At 40.0% G+C, this 24249-nt stretch overlaps 1 protein-coding gene across 1 annotated transcript; it reads right to left on the bottom strand.

Annotated features, from left to right (window-relative positions):
• Window positions 1-16922: 16922 nt before the first annotated feature.
• LOC129236153 (uncharacterized) lies at window positions 16923-23025 on the bottom strand. The gene is made up of 2 exons (XM_054870382.1): window positions 18670-23025; window positions 16923-17093 (listed from the first exon to the last, which is right to left on the bottom strand). Exons 1-2 carry the CDS (start codon window positions 23023-23025, stop codon window positions 16923-16925), a joined length of 4527 nt encoding a protein of 1508 aa, XP_054726357.1.
• Window positions 23026-24249: the final 1224 nt, after the last annotated feature.

The following is a 24249-nucleotide window of genomic DNA, read 5'->3' as shown; positions in this document are numbered from 1 at the left end:
CTATGTCAGAAATAGATTCCGAGTCTGAACTGAAATAGTCATTTTCTATTTCTTCAGCTTCAGCATCTGAAAGAAAATCATATCGCCAATCAAAATACCTGATAGTTGCAATATTTCGGACTATGAATGAAGGCGTAAAATACTGTACCTGATTCAATGTTGTCATTCGTTGAAGGAGTTTCTATGACAGCTCCAAGGACTGATTGAGGGTATTGGTCGCCATCAAACCAATTAAAAGAAAGAAATTCTCCATTTCTCACCCAGCCATTCGATTCTGGGAGATAACAAGTTGGAAATTTCAAATAAGCGTTTCGCCATGTATTTCCAATATATTGAGCTCGGAGAAGTTGCTGATGTAACTCGGTTTTACATGGCGGTAAAGACGATGCGTCCAAAATTTTCAGCTGTTTCTGGAATGCTGCGTTTACATTTGACGCTTTATATGTCTCCCAGAATTTAGAAAAGCGACCGCTGTTCACGTCATTTATGATTCTCAAATTGTACATTTCGCATACAAATTTTTCCAGCATTTTAAATATATGATTTTTTGTGGCGATGGAGTTTATATTCTTCTTCTTCTTAATTGGCGCGATAACCGCTTACGCGATTTTGGCCGAGGTTAACAAAGCGCGCCAGTCGTTTCTTTCTCGTGCTAACCGGCGCCAATTGGATACACCAAGTGAGGCCAAGTCCTTCTCCACCTGATCTTTCCAACGCAGAGGAGGCCTTCCTCTTCCTCTGCTACCACCAGCTGGTACCGCATCGAATACTTTCAAAGCCGGAGCGTTTGTATCCATTCGGACGACATGACCCAGCCAACGAAGCCACTGGATCTTTATTCGCTGCGCTATGTCTATGTCGTCGTAAAGCTCATACAGCTCATCGTTCCATCGCCTGCGATATTCGCCGTTGCCAACGTGCAAAGGTCCAAAAATCTTACGCAGAATCTTTCTCTCGAACACTCCAAGCGTTGCTTCATCGGATGTTGTCATCGTCCAAACTTCTGCGCCATACGTTAGGACGGGCATGATGAGAGTCTTGTAGAGTGTTAATTTTGTTCGTCGAGAGAGGACTTTACTGCTCAATTGCCTACTTAGTCCAAAGTAGCACTTGTTGGCAAGAGAGATTCTACGTTGGATTTCAAGGCTGACATTGTTATCGGTGTTAATACTGGTTCCTAAATACACGAAGTCTTTTACAACCTCAAAATTATAACTGTCAACAGTGACGTGGGTGCCGATACGCGAGTGCGCCGACTGTTTGTTTGAAGACAGGAGGTACTTCGTTTTGTCCTCGTTCACCACCAGACCCATTCGCTTTGCCTCTTTATCCAGTTTGGAGAATGCAGAACTAAGGAGTTTATATTCCCCAGTTCAATAAAAGCATTTTGATATTCCGGTGATTTTTTTAATATCTGGAAAGGTCTTTTCTTACCTTTTCTGTAAAAGGCCGGCATGGAATCCTGGTAAACTCTGGCTTAGGGATAGGCCGAGTTGTTCACTGAGATCATTGATATCAATGCAACGTTTGTTATTGCCAGTTCCTAATTCCATAAATATGTGCAATTCGTCATGCGAAATATGGTCCATGTTACCCAGCATGATGATCAGTATGTCAGTATCGGAACATTTTATTAAAACATTCTCGCAGACCGCTTTACACACATGATACACAATTTTTGTATCTGCTTCCTCCTGAAGTTCGCATGACATTTCCTCATCGACGATTTTCGATACAGAGGCGCCGTCACTTGTAAATGTATAGCACACATCGTAATTCAATTTTATGGTTGAATTGCCAATAAATGGCGCCAGTTCCACTGTTCCCCAATGTTCTATGAGAAATCTGACCAGTGCGTCCTTGAATTTTCTATTTCTTAATTCTTTATTGAAATCTTTAGGTCGAGTTTGTTCGGATCCTGTGATGTTATAATCGATACTGCTGACATTTCTTCTTTGTATTCGTTCATAATCTTTAATGGATGGAGTAAAATATTGGTCGAATATGATGTCGAATCTTTTGGCCGGTGTCTTCTGCATGAATGAGATAATTTTTTTTGATAAATTTCCAAAAGTGTTTGGAATTTCTTTCATTAAGTGAAGCAGGAAAAATCCATCGATTATGACTATGTCGAATATTTGCGGTATGTTAGCAGCTGCATTTATTTGTCAAACCTGAGTGATTACAGATTTTTCAGTCTTACAAATTGTTCCATCAGAATGACATAGAGATAACGGAATTGGTGTTATTGGATAAGACAATATTTTTTCGACGTCGATATTGAAATCCAGGGATAATGCCACAATTCTTGCAAATAAATCCCGTTGTAAGCGTATTTCGTAGACCTGGTTGGCAACTTTTGCTTTATTATTTACTGCATTGGCTGAAAAATTACAAATTTTAACCCTTGTGATGGCTTTCTCATGGGCTGGCAGTACTTTGGGACCATGAGAATGGGCTGGCAGCCATCGTTTCATTTTATACAGACCGTAAATGAAATTCTGTTAAAATTTCAAGTGGTATAAAATATGTTGAGTAAATGTTTTTTATTAACAATTTTAAAAAATAAAAACGCGTAATTAAGACCGCTATTGAGCAGCCAGCCCGCCGGATATCGATTCTAGTATTAAAAAACTAATCTCACACAAAATTTCAAGAAGTATAAAATATGTTGGGTTTTTTGGTCATGAGCTCTCCGTCTATTCGCATTGTGACCGTACGTGTGAAGTTGACCCGCAGTTGAAACAATGTTGTTTCGAAACTTCACGCAGTTCGCTGCCGCCGTCTCTGCCCTTCTGCGCTGGCTTCGCGTAGTTTTGCTTTTGCTCTACCAGGTTGTTGATTTTATTGCCGCTCATCTGCTGTATAACTTCGAAACGATCTCGCAGCTCTTTAAAAGTTTTGGCGCTATATAAAGGGTATTTCAAGTCGTCACGTACCTTTAGACCATCCACGATATATCGAATGACTGATTCATCTTCCACCGTTCCTAGCGCTGCTAGCTTCCTCATTTGAAGTACGTACTCGTGAAAATTCTCTTCATTTCTCTTTTTCCGTTGTATCAACTTCTGATGAACGTCGGCACTGCTATGTATCACGTGAAACTCTTCGACTAGTGCTTCACATAAAGCTTCATAGTTTGAGACGTTGACCGTTTCGAGGAACAATTTGGCTGTTCCTCTCATCTTATTTTTTGCATTCACATACTTCAGTTTTTCTGGTAAATCGTACGCAGAAGCATTTTCGTTGAAATTCTCCAGCCACGTTCTGACTGGAACTGTTATACCGTCATAATCTGGTATAATTTTTGCAAATTGTTCGACTGTTACGCTCCTATTGACTTCTAGAATTCTTAACATTTCAAGAAATTCAACTGAATTTGCCGAATTACTGCATACACTTGATGTTGACTGCATATTGTTCACGTTAAAATCTTCAGACACTATCAACTTTAATCTAATTTTCCCAACTTCCACTGAAATTTTTGCTGCTGACTTTAGCTTCGAATCGTCTTCTTCCCCTTCTTCTTGACTCTTTTTTGTTGCTTGCGGCTTCCCACTTTTTTCAACTTCCAACTGAACTTCTACCGGTTTCGGTTCTACTTTTTTCTCTTCGACTTCTAACTGAACTTCTGTTGCTGCCTTGCACTTCTTTTTGCTTGATCTACATATAGGCATTCTCGAACATTCTCATGCTTCGACTTTTTCTTCTAGTATTTTGTTCAGAGGTTGAGCCCCCATGTAAAAATGAAGAATAAGTAATCGTCAAATTTGTAGTTTATAGTATTTGTATTTATGTAAGAATGAAGAATCAGTAATTATAAAATTTGTAGTTTATAGTATTTGTATTTATGTCAAAATGAACTTCTTCGCTTTACGGCTGCTTCACAACTACTGACTACTCGCTTTTTCAGTCATGTGACTTCTGCTCCTTGGCGCAGGGTTGCCATTTGTCACATATATATATCATAGATGTTTGAAGATAATGTTCTTTTACCATTTACTCGCTTAAGGGGCACATGAGTATAAATATGTACACACATATACGCGTAAAGCGCACTTACCCTACTGGAAATCTGGTAAACCCGAACAGCTGCGCTTCTAGTGAAAATGGAACTATGATTTGTTCAGTAAGTTTTATAGAGCGATATAGAAAGCAGGAGATTGTTGTGGCCCCTTATTTCAACATCTTGAAGCTTTAGATTTTGCCGGCGATATATTACTGGTTTTTTAACGCAGATCAAACAAAGCAAACTGAGCGTCCTTGTAAGGCACTCTAACACTGCTGGACTCAAAGTCAATGTAAGAAAACAAAATATTTGGCGATGAATGCGAATGACGCGTTCTACAATATTTCAATATTTTGTCAGCCAACGGCAGATGGAGGGTGAAAAAGTGACATTTTCAAAAGACTGCAGAAAGCCAGTGTGGCTTTCCAAACAAATCACCGTGCATACCACTCTTCGAATCTTTAATCCAAATGTTAGGTACATCCTTCTCTAAGCTTATGAAACATGGTATCTATTAGCAGAAACCGTTCAATAACTGCAAGCATTTGTAAACCACAACCTGAGGTACATCCTGCGCATTTGGTGGCCACACAATTGGACATCAACCGCCGACTTACACCGACGATGCCAACGAAAATCGAAATTAAGAAATCAGACAGTGCAAGTGGAACTGGCGCCGCCATACTCTACACAAGGGAGTCACGTAGGCAAGCACTAGACTGGAATCCCCAGGGTCAGCCGTACCCATTCGAACCCAGATCTTAATAAAATCTATAGCATCGATAGGAAACGGAGTGGAAAAATTTTGCTTTACTATGACAATGATGATGATGATGTTCAACAATATTTATTGCACTTACGCCGCTAGAAGGAAACCTGACACACGTTGTTTTAACAGAGTGGGAGCATATTGAAAAAACTGCTGCTCGCATTGAGACAAGACTCGCATGGGCTAAGGCGAATTCAGAACAGAATTGGGCAAATGTAATATTCTCGGAGCAATCCTACTTTTGGGCGAATAGTTGCATACGTCGAACTGGGGTACTACTGATAGTCGGCAACGTCAGCAAACTGTTAGACATCCAATTAAGGTTCATGTTTTGGGCTGCTTCTTCAAAAACGGATTTGTGTTTATTTGTGGTTACGGCCAATATGAAGACAGTTTTGATGAATAAAATTTACTAAAAGCCTTATTGCCATTACTTGCGAAGCTGTTCGGAAGCAGTAGCCACACTTTGATTGAAAAGAAAACAATCCGAAGCATCGAAGCCGAAAAGAGTGGGTTGGATACAGCAACATGGGATTGAAATGTTGGATTGGCCTTCACAGTCGATTGATGCCAAACCTATTCAAAATGTTTGGGCAACATTTAAACAAAAACTGAAGGGAAATAAATATGAACGCTGAAATTGTTATATGGGCATATTCAGCTGACTTGCGCAAAAACTAAAGCAAAGTGTGAGTAGAAGATGTGAAGCTAATGAATTATAGCTAATGAGGGTGACTATAGTTTTATTGAATATATTGAGTAGTAAAATATTATACAAATATTATGTACAGTATTATAAGCCCATATAATGCAGTTTGTTAGAGTCGAAATAGTTTTTAAGTTATTCCGGTTATACCACTGTCACACAGACAGACAGACCCAATTTGGGTCGAACTTTTTAGTTTCTTTCTCATGTAAAGGCCAAAAATGGTGATATTTTGAAATGATTGTATTGGGAACCCCCGAGGGGAGTTCCAGAGGGTGTGCCACTGGTATGGGTGGATCGACCGTCCAAAGTTAGTGGGGGTCGGTGCTACATTTGGACTCGATTGGAGCACTCTAAATGGGTCAAAGTGGGATTTTTCGTTCGACCCAAATTGGGGGACATCAGAATTCGTTTTAGAGGTATGGTTCCTTCGGCAAAGTTTCTTATTTTGATCCCTAGAATACGATTTTCACAGAGTAATGAGCGATTTTTAAATCGACCCGCCCTAATATATACTGTTTGAGCAAAAAGTTTTCAAATTCCTTTCGTCCACTTAAGAAAACACAGATGATCGTTTTAAAATTTACTAGCTCTAAATTTTCTGAAGGTCTCACTTTTTTATTTTTTTGAAGTGAAACTTCTTAGGCGTCGATGGGTGAGCGGAATGGAGAGTAAAATGTCAAGGCCATGCAACGTTTTGGGCATTTTCGTTCCGCGAGAGAGAAAAAAGATGTTACGTAGAGGAATAGAGGAGCGAGAGCTTTACTTATATATAACTTAGATTCACTGTAGGCTATTTTTCCTGAGTTTTTCCTCCTAGTTGCTAACTTCTAGTGCGAAATAACACTACCTACTTTTTGGCACTTGTTTGGTGGTGCAAACTTGTAGGAAATATATTTTTGGTGTTACCACGGTTTGTGCCCGGCATTTACCTGCACCAGTCGACCCTTCTCCGTTTATTGTAAATTTTGTCTATTTGTATTCTATGCAAATGTTGTGAATTTATTTAGATATATATTCTTTCTCTCTCTCTCTCTCTCCTGCTCTCTCGGGTCTCTCCCTCTTTCTTTGTCTGCCTGGAAAGTTTCACTTCTGTTATGTGTATTGCGCTACACGCACTTTCTTTATTACAAAGTACATAGTACAGGCTCCGACACTCGAAGTGTAACCAATTAAAAAAGCACAAATTTAGTTAGGAAAATTACTTTTACTCAATTCAAAGTAAAAAATGTGTGAAAATAATACAAAATTAGGAATTAATTTACTTTTGTTCGCTATGAACACCTCTTGCCTTGACTAAGGCCTTGAGACGGTCCAGAAACGAATCGCAAGCTGTCCGAAGTTGACTTGCAGGTATTTTGGCCCACTCGCGAACAATGGCTTCCTTCAGCGACTCGAGACTGGTGAATCTCTTAGTTCGGACTTTGCTCTCAAAAATCGTCCAAAGAGATTAATCCATTGTTTTTTAGCAATTTTTGCTTCACTCGAACTTTATGAGGCGTTGCCGAGTCCTGTTGAAACGTGCTTGGTCACGCCGGTAATATTTCTCATGTACCTTGACGCAGGACTCGATGAAAACGATTGGAGAGTGCCCATCTGCGGTTACAGCGGCCCAAACCATTACCTGTGGCGGGTGCTGCCTCCTGGTGACCAAACGATGACTCAAATTCTCGTATGAACGGTCGGTCAAATAAACCCTATCGTTGTGGGAGTTTACGAATTGCTCAATTTGAAAAATTTTCTCGCCAGAAAACACAATGTTCGGAAATTGACCGCAGTCTTTTGATGACCACCTCCATGACGTTTCGCGATGCTTCCAGTATCATTGTAACGAGTAATGGTGCGATAAATAAAAACTTTATTTACTTCAAGGTACTCCAGCTCACGAACAATCGCTGGTTGTGATTTTTCAGCCAAATAATATATAATGCAATTACTGATTTTCTTTTTTCGCTTTTACTTTTGACAAAATGCTTCCGAGCGCTTGTAAATAATACTCTGGACTGTCATTTAGCCTACTGACAGACGAGTAGTCTGAAGTTGCTTACATTTCGAGTGCCGGACCCTGTATTGTACCTGAAGCTCGCCATAAAATTATAAAAGTTTGGCTGTTAGTAATGCTTACAAAATATTGTAGAAAATTTCGTGTTTAATGATAAATATTTGTGTGGATCTTGTTTTCCTGGATGTTTTGTGGCCGTAAAACTAAATATTTGAACCCACTCAGCTCCAGTAACAATGTATTTTATTGTAGCAGAGCTCAAATTTAACAGAATTATAAAAGTTAAATAGCATCTTTCAACGTCCATAGCGAGGTAATATAGTATTCGCCTTTTTTGAAACAAGTTTTATTGTTTTTTTTTTTTATTTTGTAGTTTCACCACAACTCAGATGCACTGTTTCGCTTGTTAAAATTTGGCTATAATAAACTTTTTGTAGCGCGTAATAATATCATAAGAATGGAGCTTGCTGTTACACATACATACATACATACATACAAACACACATACACCCATACATACATTCATATATAAGTATAAATTTATTATTACTGTTGTTGACGCATACTTTTGTACTTCTCAACTCGAAACTTTTACTTGTTGGCGAGGGAGTTGTTTGCTTTTGACTATTATTTCTCTATATTCCGCATTTCTTTGTTATCATGTTTTTGCTGCTCAACGCATCCGTTACTGCTACTTTAACTCCATTAACTAGCACTTCACTATTTCTTCGCTGTCCTTACAACTTTTGGTTCATTGTAGCAGAGTGCAGAGTGTTTGGGACATATTCAATGAGCAGTACTCGCAACAATAGACAACAGCTTAGAGTGGCTTGTTAATATTATGACTTAATATATAAGAGAAATATTGTGAAAATGTTGCAGAATTGAGAAACAATGCAAGAGCAAGAAGAAACAAGAATAAACAAAAATAAAAGAAACCATCAAAACATCAATAGATTCATACCATAAAATATCAGTAAGTGACTGAATTTGTCAGCATGACTCATCTAAAGGCAAGTCAAATACATCAAGTGCTAATGTATGCAATGTAAATTCTTCTGACAGGTATGGAACTCGCTTTTTAAATTAACCAAAATTAGAGTGAATTGTATTGTCATTTCTTTGTATTAGCCATATTCGACGTGTCTTAAAATGGCTCAAATGTTTTGCATTGAATAGCTCGAAACAGCTTTTTGTATATACATATTCCTTTCTTCTTCTTCTTTATTGCCGTCATTACTGCTTGAGCGATTTCGGCCAGGTTTAATAAAGCGCGACAGTCCTTTCTTTCTCGTGCTAACCGGCGCTAGTTGGACACATCAAGTGAAGCCAAGTACTTCTGCATCTTCCCCCTTTGCCTTTCGCTTTCTGTGCTTCCACCAGCTTATACAGGGTGGCTGATGAATTTTGCTTCATAAAGAAACTCAAATAACTTTTTCTTTAGTGTATGGAATTCATTTATTTTTTTTTTCAAGTTGAAGGTCATTAAATTTTATTAAATGTAGCTTAACTAGATTTAAAAATAATTGAATTTAAATGCCCCCCATGCTCGTTGACACAAGTGCGGCATCTTAGTAAAAAGTTGTTCATTGCTGCTTTGAGAGTTGCGACAGGAATAGCCGCAATTGTTGCCCGAATGGATTGTTTTAGTTCATCTAAATTTGTTGGCTTTGTTTTATAAACTTCTTGTTTACATAAACCCCACAAGAAACCCTTGGATTGCTTTGTATAGCTGCAGCTACAGCAGCGATCGTTTCCTCCGTCCGAACTGGTGGGTTTCGATGATAAGGCCTTCTTGCGACTGTTCCTTGCTCAGCAAAATTATTCACCAGTCTAATTATGGTCCATCTGCTTGGGGGATCACCGCCAAATATCCGCCTGTACTCTCTCTGTACCAAAACTACGGACTCCAGTGCGTGATAGCGGCGGACTATCCAAATTCTTGTTTGCGTGTCCCAGTTATCCATTTTAATAAATTTTAAAGATCAATCTGCAAATTAAAATAAAAATGGAACAGATAACTTAAAAAGAAAAAAAGTTATTCAATTTTTTTTTGGTAGCGGCTTTCATCAGCCACCCTGTATTTTCAGAGCCAGAGCGTTTATATCCACTCGAACGACATAATCCAGCCAATAAAACCGCTAGATCTGTATTCGCTGCGCTATGTCTATGTCGTCGTACTCACTGCTAATACAGCTCGTTGTTCCATCGCCTACGATACCCGCCATCTCTAACGAGTAAAGGTACAAAATCTTCGGCAGAACCCTTCTCTCAAACACTCCAAGGGACGCCTCATCGGATATTGTCATCGTTCAGGCTTCTGCGCCATGCGATAGCACCGGCGTAATGAGAGCCTCATAAAGTGTTAGTTTTGTTCGTCGAGAGAAGACTTTACTACTCAATTACCTACTTAGTCCACAGTTGAATTTTGTACCAGCAACATCACAAACATTAGTACAAAGAATTCATATTCCCCCTTCTCATAAGTCATCTGCCTCAAGGAGGTGACGGGTACGACGACTCCTTGGCCACCAGTCAATATGTCCCTCGCTTCAGCGATATTGTAAGAGTTAGCTAGGAAGTTAGGTGACAAAATCCAGCATATGTCTGTTCACATATTTTTCTTTTTTTTTCCTTTATTGTCGGGACAATGAGCAAGTGCAGCACTCAGACACAATTAAGTCCATTGTACTACACTCGGATTCCCTTTTAATTTTCTTTAAATCTACCCGATCTCCGAAGAAATCTGAGTAGATTTTGTGGTACCAAGGAGTGTTCCCATATTGGGCGGTGTGTTGGTCTGTGTCTGTTCACCATGTTAGATGCGACAGTTTATGTAAAAAGCATGACCAGTATGTAACTGGGCGTACTGGGAGTCCCTGGATAGGTCGTTATGGCTTTCCACCTGCGACCTTAAAGGGGTGATGTGAGTTCGCTCTGCCGATGAGTTAGCTCTAGAGTATATCAGTAACCAGCCGTCTTGGACTTTGGTGGGGAAGTGTTCATTGGGCGAAAAAGTAGTAGCTTTCGTTGCTCCGGGCGAGCGCATGTCCGTCAGTGTTTTCTGGGATCGGTAAAGGACTCAGGAAACTGGGATAGGAGCATTGCACCCGAGGGTACACCCGTTATTAATTATTTCGACCCGCCCACCTGCACACGATGCGCTGGTTAAATACAAAATTTTAGATGGAATTAAGGAAAAAAAGACAAACAGCAGAAGGCCATTAATGATGGAGATCTAGAGCAGAGCCCTTTCGTAAGGAAACCACAATTGCTTTGCTCGCCACCACAAAAAGACAGTCAATGAAGGAGTTGAAATGACGCCTCAAGAATTAGAAGTAAGAGTAACATCCAAAGAGGCTGAAAATATTGCATGTATGCCCAATGTATTGACACACCCCCCTGTAACTGCAAAGGGCACAAACACAGAAAGGAAAAAAACTGCAACTCCGTGACAGGAGTTTATTCTCAAAAGCGAGCTGAAGAAGAGGAAGCCGTAGAGATATGTTTGAGAGTGCTTAGGAAGATGAAAGCAGTTCTATTGAAGAATAGCAATACATCCATGGAAATAATGAACGGAGTCTCAGAGCAAGATGAACTATTCGACTTCATGAAAAACTGCAGAAGAGGTTAGATTCGAGCTGAGAAAATCAGCAAAAGGCGTCTCTTGCCGAACACATCAACGAAAGAAATCGAAGGTGACACCCCGCGACAGCTCGAAAAACAAGGGTTGTTCGGGAGAGTAGTCCTTCAGCCGCCAAACGAAATGCACCAAGTTCTGCCGCACCCGACTCTACGAAGAAACTAAGCATTCGAGAGCCTGAGAAATGGAAAGTGGTAAGCCGGCAAAAATCTAGGCCCAATATCGTGCCAAAAGGAAACTATGGAGCGCAGAACGATGGGGCAAAGCAGGCTAATGCAAATCAGAAGAAGAATGTGCGAATACCAAAACCAAAATCGGGGGCTGTGCTGATAAAGGCGGTAGAGGGCCACAGTTATGCTGAAATCCTCAAAAACATCCGAGAAAAGATCATGCTAGACGAAACCACAATAGTGGTAATAATAGCATTCAAAATGTCAGCCCAATAAGAATATCCGATGATGGGGTTCTCCTAACTTTTGAGGAAGAATTCTGCGGCCGATTGACGAGCCTTTCCACTTTAGCAAAGCCGCATATCTCAAACGGTGAAATAATGAGCTGTGTAAGCCACGAAATATAGCGAATAAAGAGCAAATTGTACTGATGCAGGTAGTAGTACTGGCTGCAAGTAAAGTAGGCCAAAGAAGAAATCTCTGAAATCTCTTAAACGATTACTACACCATTCGAGAAGAAGAATGGTCGGATACCAAATTTAATACATACCTACGACCTGTTGATGGAATCATTCAGTTTCCTGATGATTGAATTCCCGTTTATAATAAAAAAAGTGAATCCTAGGCCACAACAATCACTTGCCTAAATTTTGATATCTAAGAATTATGAGTTTTTGTGGAAGCATTGGGGTGATAAAAGTATCGTAAAGTCTTTTCTGCCTATACTTTCTTACTGCATACTTTCTTATTCGCATATAAGACTAACAAGGAACGAATGTGAAGACTATTTTCAGGGTAATATTCCATTTCAATCTGCAGTAGTGTTCAGCATATTCCCTCAAGTATCCCTGTGATACAAAGTACGATTTAATGACTCCAATTTTTGCACCAGCTGAAGCTCATAAGAGAGCAGGAGTGGGTAAAAACTGATTTGTGGAGGATGGCGTCGAGTAGAAAAAAAAAATTTCGGCTACATTTACTTCTACCGACATTGGTTTTGGTTTTGATACGTTGGAACTCGCAGTTAATGAATAATCCATGAAATATCAATCTAACGCATTGTACAAGGTGCGCAAAATTAATCACCCTATCTCAAGATGTATATTTCTTGCTAATAGCGTCAAACTTATTTTGACACTTGTGAACCAGGCAGTTACAGTCAATATTTCCATCACTCAAAATAATATTTTCTTTTGTTCTTTTTATTTTGAGTTAGTGAAAAAATTATTCAAAAACAAAATAAGATGATTAATTTTTGCACATCAGCTGCTTAATCCTCTGCGACTGACGTGACTTAATTTTCACAATTCCACTGACATGGTAATATATCAGACACCATTTCGATGACTTGCCTTTACCAAGTTCCGGCTTGTAAAGTTGGTGCAACTATTTTAGCTTTTTGCTCAAGGACTTAAATTTTTATTTATTACCATATTTATTGAATTTAAAATAGCAGTTTATGTTAAAGAAATTTTGTTCTCATTTCACAAATTAAACCTTAAAACTTATATCTATACAAAAACAACGAAAAATATTCCATATATTATTTTTTTTCAACAAATGTTTTACATTTACTTTTGCTTAAAGATAAATTTAATGATATATGAAGAAAAAAGATAAATTCAGTGGTTAAGTTAGAAATTATTTCATGTTGAACATTACTTCAAAATTGGACCTCCAAAAGTTATGTATTTCAAAAAAAAAACAATATTCCATTAATTTATTTTCATTCATTAAAAAAAATTGCATTCTATTATGTATTATGTATTTCAAAAAAAAAAAACAATATTCCATTAATTTATTTCATTCATTAAAAAAAATTGCATTCTATATTAAGCTTAAACTTATCAGTCTTGTAAAAAGAGATCATATGAATCGTGTAATAAAAAGTTACAAATTTTGTTGGCAGGTCTCATAAAGTGACTTAGAGCATTGGAGGCAAATTGGCTTTAAGCACCAATATCTAGTTACTCTTTTTATTTTTGGCGGACAAATAGTGCAAAGTTTTCTTGCACTCGATGAGTTAGATCGAATGGTTGGTGGGGGAGGAGGAAGATCTGTACTGAGAACTCTGTTTATCGTCATTCTTAGTTCTTTTGGCAATCTTTTATCATACACCCCAAATTTCATGTGGTCTAACGGCAATTCTCTTGCCAGATTGAGTAAAAAAGTTTTTCTTCTCATCTTATCATCACTGTTTGAATACATTTGATACAAAACAAAGCTATTAATACCAATCATATCTATTCGTCTTTGGAAAACTGCCATAGGCCAACGACAAGTTTTACGGGTGCTTGAATATGTCGAAAATTTTTTGTCATCTTCGTCGACTCCTCCTTTGGTATGGTTGTAATCTACTATCATAACTGTTTTTTTTTGTGTCAGCATCTATTTCTTGATTGTGATGAGAAGAAGAAATCAGCAGAACGGCTTTCTTCTTCTTGGGTACATAGGATAAAAGAGTACACTCTTTCGTGAAACCATACATGGAACTCTGCACTTCTCTATTTTTGTTCGGTAAAAAATCGGGTAGAACCTCATTATTCTTTTTCAGTATGCGCAAGTATGTTAATTCTCTTTTTAGGAGAATTTGTGTAAGTGGAATAGAGCTAAACCAATTATCCGCCATGATGTTTCGATTTGAGTTTTCGACAACTTTCACCAGCCTCAAAACCGATGTCATTTATTTTCGTGGTCATTCAGGCCTGTGTTTACAGGTGTCCTTATTATATTATGGGCTGCGGTTCTGGATGTTCTGGGTCGCTCTGTCTTACTCCACTAAAATCCATTCTTACCTGTGTAAAATTCGTCAGATGTTTCCCGATGCACTGCTTCATAAGTACGTTGTTGTTCAGCGATAGACCTAACTTGACTTGAAACAATAAGTTCTTCATCTGCTTCATCATTTAAAACTTCATCGGTTTATAAAAGTTCAGTTTCTGCTCGGTTTCTTTCTCCAACCACTTTTGTATTTGTATTGATTTGTATTTAACTCTTTATCAAATCAAAACTAAAAAAAAAATATAAGGTAATGAAACAATTTCACTGATACGTTGTTCAGGAGACACTGCGAAAATATGTATAACAAAAATACTGATGTGATTGTTTCTCAGACACCTACGTCAATACTGATGTGGTTGACTTGTAGACACTTTTTCACTCACACCGACGCGTGTGCTCACTTCAACTGCCTTTTATACGCTAACGTACTCATGAGAACGTAATAAGAAGCTACTAAAGATTTGAGAGTACCTGCTTATAAGAGAACGAAGCACAATAGTGCTTTGTAGTATTTGGTGTGCACGTCAGTTGCAGACGGTTAAGTAAAAAATTTCCTGTCAATTTGGCGTACAGAAGGTGCGTTTTCGAAAAAAATGCCATAGTTTTTCTGAGCTTGAGGTAAATTGCAACTTCATCTGGCCAACTGATGTGAAAGATGTTCTAAACGAAAGCTCTTTACATTAAAAAAAAAAAACAAAAAAGTATCGCAAATATTTTGTATTTAATTTTAATTGAAATTACTTGAGGAAGTTCCTCATGCTAAAAATACTCAAAGAATACTAAAAATTACTGCTGTATTTAATTATATTCACAGCTAGTACCCGTAAATTCACACTAAATACTTTATTCACTAGAATTACAAATGATTCCGAAATGCAACTCCTCACTTCCAAACCCTATTTTCTGATTTTCTCGTACAAATCTAAAATCCATTAAAATTAAGCTGCAACGAGTTACGTTTAAAGTCCAACAGTTGCTATTCACCACAACACATCTTACCATGATCAGCCAACATCCTTCTAACACTGCACACACCCGCACACATACACCCACCCACATGCACACACCGCCCACTCATTCGCTTCTTTACTGCGCCGCTTGCTATCACCAAGTTTTCTGCACTTCGCCACGACTGCACTTGGCTGCGGTTTCAATTCCCGATGGCCGTATTAAGTAAGAGCGACAACTTTTGTCTGTCTTTCGGACGCAAAATTTATGTTAACTGTAAGTAAAAGTGCAACTAGAAGTGTAATTTTATGGTTGTTTAATAGCTCCTTGGCGATTTTATTGCGCTTCACAAGACACGAAATACAAGGTGAAGTCCAAAATACACAAGACTGGAGATATTCAACTCCAACTCCATGAATTTCAATAATGATTTCGGTTCATTTTTGATAAATTTATGAAGAACTTCGAAAGGTGATTACTGGTTTGGGGTGGCCTGAATGTGCATTTATGTCATTTATGTCCTCACAACCATCTTCTCGGAAACATGTGAACCACTCATGAACTCTGGCGCCAGATAGACAATCATCACCATAAGCATTTTTCATCAATTCTAAATGTTTCGGTAAACGTTTCCCGATTTTTAAACAAAATTTGTTATTGCTCTTTGTTCGAAACTCATTTTTGTACCGATGACACAAACATACTGACACTTTAGACGCAATAACTTCGCTTCCACTGAACCGAATGTCACCAAGCTTTTACTGGAAGTCAGCTAGGGATGTAACTTCCAACGCACTAACTCATTAAAAAGTTGTCGCCATCAAAAACTTTTTTCTGACGCCTATCTAGTTTATTTTGGACTTCACCTTGCAAAACACACACACTCACAATTATATCTACAAGTGCTTGTATGCATTTACAACATTGTGCTCGTTTGCTGAGGGTTCAAGTGACCGTGCTCCTGTTGCGCATAAGTGGATTCAGAGGTAATATTTATCGATGATGAGTGGGAAATTACAGTTGATGCATTATTTATAAGTTCATGTTCAAGCATTTATACCCATCTATGCACATAAGCATATATATTTATGTGTATGTTTGAAAATTTCTTGCATTTGGATACCATGAAATAATTCTAGGGAGCTGCTTGCTTGTACTTGGCTTTACGTTTCTATTGTGCACTTGAGCTGTGCACTTTTCAAGGAGATTATGAATGGTTTTAAGCCTTCAATGAAGCAATATTTATTATGGGATATAAAATATTTATATTAATTACTGGTTAAAAAAATCATTTTATATGTGCCCTAAGGATTTCTTCTCATAGAAACCCCGTCGTTAATCTATAAATAAACTACTATTTTTTATAAAAGTTTAGTTCATACCACAACAAAAAACACCTAACGCAAAGCTTCAATCTTAGTGAAAAAAGTTTAAAAATTTCATCAAAACATTCACCTTTTTTGACAGATATTCGCGAATACTTCTGAGTAACCAGTTTTACAGCCCATTGAATTTTAGTTAACAAAATGCAAGTTTTAAGTAACTGCCAAATACCTTTAGTTAGTTAATTATCAAAATCAAATGGGCTAGGCGTCAACCCCAATAAAACTGAACTGATCTTATTTACCAGGAAACATAGAATTCCAAGAATAACTCCTCCGACTCTTGAGGGAACGGCTTTGTTATTTAGTGATGATGCCCGCTACTTAGGTCTTAGGTCTTAGATAGAAATCAAATGTCGAAGATAGAGTAAAAAGAGCAACAATAGCACTCTACTCTTGTAAGCAACTAATAGGACTAAGTTGGGGTCCTTCCCCATCTATTGTATATTGGCTATGCACAGCATTTGTATACGGTATACTAGTATGGTGGTCGGCTTTAGATAAGTTATATATCAAAAAACTATGGTACATGCCAGTTTTTGCATCTGCGGGGCACTGAGGACCACACCCACAGAGGCACCAAACATTATGCTTAACCTATTACCAATAGAGCTAAGAGAAATCGGTATACTCAGTATTGAAACGTCGGCTGTTTCAATATTTTGCGCTTCGTCTGCGAAAATCTATAATTTATTTAGAAAATTAGTTTACACATTTAGTTTAAACTTACAATTCATACTTAGATATAGATGTATGCATATATTATATTATATATATATATATATAGGTACTTACATTGTGCTTCAGTGCACTTGTCTGCACGCGGCGATGGCTCCAAAGTAAAAGAACGAGCTTTCTTCGTTCGCTTTACTTTGAACCGAGCTCGTGAAGTGCAGCGCAAGTATGCATTTTTAAGCACCAAACAAAGGTAATTATTAATTACAACGCAATTACACCGCGTTGTAACATTCCCCCCCTCGTAAACTTGATGCCTGGCGTCAAAGTTTACCCAGATAAGTCCAATTTTGCTAACTTGACAACAGGTCGGGTTATCAATCCATGTATGGTTTTCACGATAGCGCTCCGGACTTGGCCATCCTTTGCTCGCAAAACTTCAACTACAATTCCTTTGATCCAGGTGTTGCGTTTGCTTGTTTCATCGACGATGATTACCACGTCACCGTTGTCGACAGGTTCAGGAGGAGGTTGATACCATTTTGCGCGGCGAGTGAGGTTAGGCAGACATTCCCTCACCCACCGTCGCCAAAACTGGTCAGCCAGCTGTGACGCGACCCTAAAGTTTTTTCGGAGTGTGGCACCGCTGCTGTCATCAATGCTTCGTTCTCGTAGTCCGCTTGACCCACCAAGCAAGAAATGATTCGGAGTGAGTGCCTCGTCATTTGCTGTATCCAGAGGAATGTATGTCAGTGGTCTGGAATTTAGGACGTTTTCGACATCTGCTAGTGCTGCTCGAAGTATGTGCTCGTGTATAATGTTCGCGCGAAGTATGTCCGATAAAATAGATTTGACGGAGCGGATCATCCTTTCCCATGCTCCGCCCATATGCGGCGCGGCCGGGGGTATAAAACGCCACTCCACCTCCGGGTATTTTTGCTGTAGCTCATCAGATGAAATTCTCTCTATCTCGGCTTGTAGAATACGACTTGCGCCTCTAAAATTTGTGGCATTGTCTGAAATAATTCGCCTAGGCGCACCACGACGGCAGATAAACTGCTTCAGAATAAGTAAAAATGCATCTGTGGATAGAGAGTGGGTAATTTCAATATGCACTGCGCGAACAGTGAGGCAAGTGAATAATACACCCCAGCGTTTCTCATGATGTCTACCAACAACGACGTCTATCGGTCCGAAGAAATCTACCCCAGTGTATGTAAATGGGCGCATATTCAATGCGAGTCGTTCAGGTGGCAGAGAACCCATTTGAGGAGGCTGTGGTACTGCCTTGCGGATTCGGCAAACTTGACACTTCCTTCCGACGCTACCTACCAACGCTCTTAATCCACTCACCCAGTATTTTTGACGGATTTCGTTGACTACGACTTCGTTGTGATGATGATGGTATTTACGATGGAAAAAATCGATTATTAGAAGTGTCACTGGATGGCGTGAGGGCAGAATTATGGGTCTTTTCACGCTAACAGGGACTCCCTCTATCGAATCGATTCGACCTTTGATTCTGAGCAATCCAAACTCATCTATGATAGCCGAGCATTTGAAAATGGAACTTTTTCGACTTACCAGTTGGCCTTGATGTAGACATTTAATTTCATCTCCGAAGGTCTCACTCTGGCACATAAGAACAATTAAAACTTCGGCGCTGCTTACCGTGGTGTCCTGCAACATCATCTGAACGAACTCTGATTTAGCTGGTCTCCTGCTTACTAACCGAAGGAACCGCAAAGCGTATCTTGTTGCACCACGCAGCTTCTCCCACTTACTGAACCTCGACACATGAGGTACAACTTCCGTAAAAGATGTGAAGCTAAGTGTTGTATTAAGCTCGATGTGATGAACTAACTCATGTTCTGCAGAGTTCACTAAAATCGTCTCTGGCCACTCCCAGGAAGGCAAAGTCAAGAATTGAGGACCTTGGAACCAACGCAATTCTCCATCCAACTTCGACCACTGCTTCAACTTTGTGGCGTCGTCTGCAACGTTGTCGGCTGAAGGCACCCACCTCCAGTTATTGATGCTAGATAACTCCAAAATTTCTCCAATTCTTACGCCAACAAATTGACTGAACTTTCGAGTGTCTGATCGGATCCAGTGAAGAACGTTCTTTGAATCGGTCCAGTACACCTCCTCGCTGATAGGCAAAGTTAATTCATTTCTAATAAATTTTGCGAGTCGCAAGCCCAAAATGGCACCCATCAGTTCTAACCGCGGTATTGAAACTGGTTTTAGTGGCGCCACTCGCGACTTCGAGGCCACTAAACAACATTTCCCCTTACCACTGACGGTGGCTCTTAGATAAGCAGCTGCCGCATACGCTACACTACTCGCGTCGCAGAATATATGGAGCTGAACGTCGTGAGTAAAGCTGGCTAAGGGGTAACAGCGTGGTATACGTACGTCATGTATTCGTGGTAACAATCGAACCCATGACTCCCATGCTTCGTACTCGTCTTTTTGCACAGGTGCATCCCAGGTGACACCAGATCGCCAAATATTTTGGATTATGATTTTTGCTTGAATCATAAAAAACCCAATTAAGCCAAGGGGATCATAAACAGACATAATTACCCGAAGAACGCTCCTTTTTGTGACAGATGAGTTGTTACCGAAAACGGATGTATCAAATTTTGCGAAGAAAGTTAGCTCGTCCGACCAAGGCAGCCACCATATGCCTAGAACCTTTTCGTATGTCATAGAAGGATCTTGGAGGAGCTTACCCGATTGCTTTGCCGTCCTGGAAATTGCATGCAGCGCATTGGTAGAGTTTGACAGCCAGTTGCGCATCTCGAAGCCACCTTCACCGTGTATATGCTTGACTTGCAACGCCAAATCGATCAATTCTTTCTCCGTATCTACGCTCTGCAGCCAATCGTCCACGTACATGTTCCGATGAATTGCCCCAACCGCACTAGCGTTTTCGTTGATGAAACGCGAAGCATTTTTGTTTTTGATGAAATTTGCCAATGATGGAGAACAAGCAGCACCAAAAGTCATCACCGTCATTACGTAAGTATCAGGATCTCTAGAGCTATTCCCATGTCGCCACAAAAACTGCTGTGCGGTTTGGTCTTTGCTGCGCACTCGAATTTGATGGAACATCTCGCGAATGTCTCCTGTGATTGCAAATGCTCGCTCACGAAATCGTATAAGTATTCCAACCAGAGACGCCAGAAGGTCGGGTCCTTTCATTAAATAGGTGTTGAGAGCGATACCGTCGACGGTGGCAGCGGCATCCCAAACGAGCCTTGTCTTATTTTTATTTTTATTCGTTACGGTGAAAATTGGAATGAACCATGACCTTTTTCCATGAGATATCTCATCTTTTGTCAATTTCCGAATATATCCTTTATCTTCATACTCACGAATTTGTTTGTTGAGAAAATTCCGTAAGAGTGGGTCCCGGGTCATGCGTTTTTCCAAACAACTGAGACGTTGCAATGCCATGGAATACGAATTTGGTAAATCGATTTTATCGAATTTCCACAATAAACCCGTTTCCCAACGCTTTTCATTTTCCAAGTACTTTGTAGTCGATTGCATAATGGCGAGAGCCCGTTCGTCTGCTTTGGATTTCAGTGGTTCATCTTTCATGCTAATACCAACTGCCTCTAACGCGTAATTAGCCTTTAACATTTCATCCATGCGTTCAGTTGACACACAGGAGCAGATGTGCATCACCCTATTCGAAAGGGCATTAGCTTCCTCTCCACGGCCATATACTGACCAACCAAGTCGACATTTAGTTGCGATAAGCTGATCTCCTTCTATTTCCTTCACTTTGAGGGGGACACCGAGCTTTGCATTGTCGACACCAAGAAGCAGTGTAGCGCGCACCCCAGCATATGGTTCAATAGGCAAATTGTGCAAATGACTGTGCGACGAGAGTACTTCTTGTAACAACGACTGCTTTGGAAGATCAAGATTAGCTACTGTGCGTATGTTCCGAAGATTAAACCGAGGCGACGTTTCATGTGTAGAAGAGAGCCCGATGGTAACACATTTTGATTTAGGCTCTACCTGTGTTATATCACCCGTCCACCTGAGACACAGCTCATCAGATGGACCATCCAAACCAAGCTCTTCAGCAATGTGTTTCTCCAAGAGTGTACATGTGGATCCCTCGTCTATTAACGCATACGTCTTTATGCACTTGGATTTTCCATAGAGTATTACTGGAACGTAACGCAACAATGTCTTTGTCGCGTGCTCTTCCTTATGTAACATCACAGCTGCTTTATGGCTTGGATTGACCGAATAATTTGAATGGAGCAGAACATGGTGTGGTTTTGTGCAACCATCAATACCACAACGGCTATGCAATGGGCAGTTCTTCAGGAAATGTTTGCGGAAGCATCTGATGCATAGCTTATTGTCGCGAACAAAGCACCACCTATCGTTGGTAGGCAAATCGCAAAACTGTTTGCATTTCTCGAGTCGATGATTACCACTGCACTGAAGGCAATAAGTTTGAGAGCTTGTGGCACTGTTGGTGTGAACTACGCCGTGCACGAGCACCCTTTTCTTAAATTGATTATTGTTAACTTTGACTTCATCGGCGGAACTACTTACGGAGACGACTTGACTAGCGCACGTCGCCAATTTGAAAAGCCAATAGTCGAACTCACTTATGTCAGCATGGAGCAGTGAAACCCTATATCTACCCCACTCTAATTTCAAGTCGCTTGGTAATTTGCAAAGTAGCTCAGAAAGTAGCATCGGATCATTCAAATAAGAAGAGAGGCCAATGGCTTTCAGAGTACAGCAGTAATTTTGTACCGCAAGTGCAAACTGAATTAGGGTTTCCAGATTGTCATACCTTACCAATGGCTCTTGACGTAGCTTGCGTTGTAGTGAATGGCATATGATGTCTGGACGCCCATAAAGCATACGTAAAGTTTCAATGGCCTGCCATACGGTCGCAGGCGCCATTAATTTACCCCTCACTGCCTCTAGTGCCACCCCCTTCAAGCATCGCTGTAGCCGAATAAGATTCTCGGAATCTGTGAAACCGCATTGCTCGGTTGATTGTTCGAAGCTGGTGATAAAAAGCGGCCACTCTTCTGGCTTGCCGGAGAACGGCGGAAGATCTTTATTTATGACGTGCCTTGATGCTATTTGCGTAGAGGATAACCTCATTTCAGATATCGCAGCTGGCGCGGTAGGAGTATGACCGTTAGATATCTGTGGCCACTGTCGCTGAGCGTCGTAGCTATTAGGCACCCTGGCTGGTGGTTCTTGGGCACTAGTCAAAACCGAATTGACTGGAGGAATGCTACCCACACCCGGTGCAGCATCACCATAAACTGTATGCGTATTCCTATAAGAGGACAAAGCATGCTGCCAAGAGGTTGAGTGCAGCTGTGCCCGTGGAGATTGTTCTGCTTCTAACCGACCAAGTACTGTAGATTGAAGATTGTTAAGCCCTGGTGTAAATTGTGTGTTGCAACTAAATGGTGCTGGAGGGTAAAAAGGTACAGCCGCTTTTGCAGCAGTGCAGTGCGTGTTGATTGGATGACCTGTCCACGTTGTAATGCTAGATCTATTACGAGATGGTGCCTCCATTCCGTATACAGAAGTCAGATTGGGCTGCGATCGTCCATGGTTTCCGCTACCACGAGGTAAACCGCCTACCCAAGTTGAGGTTATGCTGCCCGAATTTATACACGGTAGTGCGTACCCGTCCTCTGATGTAGCACATAATGCATGAGCCGCGCCTTGATGCGCCAAACCATCAACGTGATGCCTCATGCATGCCCCTAGTTGTGCGTACCCATCAGCAGACGTAATATGTTCGGAAGCTTGTACCCGATGCACCGTTGGATTGGTTGATTGCAGAACCGGTGATATCGTCTCTAACCTCGAATTAGTCGTTAGCTGCACACACGTGTCCGCCGCCGGTGATGTAACATCATTTGCCATCAGCCCATTTCTGGTGAGGACATCGCCGTTTTGTGCACGTTTCCGAAAATATTGACGCAATTAATTTTAAGAAAATATTTCCAAACTGATAAATTTCGGAAATAACCACAAAATATTTTCGTTGATATTGAAACGTCGGCTGTTTCAATATTTTGCGCTTCGTCTGCGAAAATCTATAATTTATTTAAAAAATTAGTTTACAAATTTAGTTTAAACTTACAATTCATACTTAGATATAGATGTATGCATATATTATATATATATATATATAGGTACTTACATTGTGCTTCAGCGCACTTGTCTGCACGCGGCGATGGCTCCAAAGTAAAAGAACGAGCTTTCTTCGTTCGCTTTACTTTGAACCGAGCTCGTGAAATGCAGCGCAAGTATGCATTTTTAAGCACCAAACAAAGGTAATTATTAATTACAACGCAATTACACCGCGTTGTAACACTCAGAATAAACCAGAGAGGACACTGTTCAATTTTAAAAAAATTCCCCTGCATTCCTGGCACAACGGATTTCTGTAAGACCAAGGATATCAATTTAGATAAATCCTTCGTCACAGCATTTTCTTCCAAAGAGGAATGGAATAATGGGATTATTGTTAGGGAAAATGATATAAGCATCTATACAGATGGCTCAAACTATGATAGATAACAGAGTAACTGAAGGGGCTTACTCCGATAAACTCGGAGTTAGCCAATGATTTCGCCTACCTGATCATTACAATGTATATCAGGCGGAAGTCACTGCCATAAAGGAGGAACTTACGGTAATAAAAGCGAGAGTATTTTCCACAAACGAAGTCTTCATATACTCAGACAGTCAAGCAGCAATAAAAGCGCTAGAATCTAAAACACACTCGTCAACAGCAGTCATAGAATGTTTTAAACTTCTAAGGGACGTATCAAAATACTATAAAATACACCGTATTTGGGTGCCAGACCACATGAATATAGCAGAAGGCTAGAAGGTTGGTACTCCCGTACTTCGATTTTTGTAGAAGCTGTCTAAATAGAGACGAAGAGGAAACAGTCAGGCACCATTTATGTGAGTGTGAAAGCTTAGCGACAAGGAGGTTCCGCACTCTTGACATGGCATTTTTAACTGATGTAGCGGACATAGCGCTTCTAAAACTAACGAAGCTTTGCTCGTTTATTAAAGCTACCGGATTGTTTGAAAAGGAACCCATAGGGTAAGGATAAGCTCCAGTGGTATCAC

This window comes from Anastrepha obliqua, chromosome 1, assembly GCF_027943255.1.
Source record: "Anastrepha obliqua isolate idAnaObli1 chromosome 1, idAnaObli1_1.0, whole genome shotgun sequence".
Taxonomy (NCBI): Eukaryota; Metazoa; Arthropoda; class Insecta; order Diptera; family Tephritidae; genus Anastrepha; species Anastrepha obliqua.
Note: the sequence above shows the minus strand (reverse complement) of the source record. Positions and strands in the feature narration are given on the sequence as shown.

Excerpts from the sequence above, each read along its gene's own strand:
- LOC129236153 (XM_054870382.1), bottom strand. The coding sequence starts at position 23,025 with ATGGCAAATGATGTTACATCACCGGCGGCGGACACGTGTGTGCAGCTA. Across the intron at positions 17,094-18,669 it reads GTCTACATCAAGGCCAACTG|ATTTTCGCAGACGAAGCGCA; the intron begins GTAAGTCGAAAA and ends AATAAATTATAG.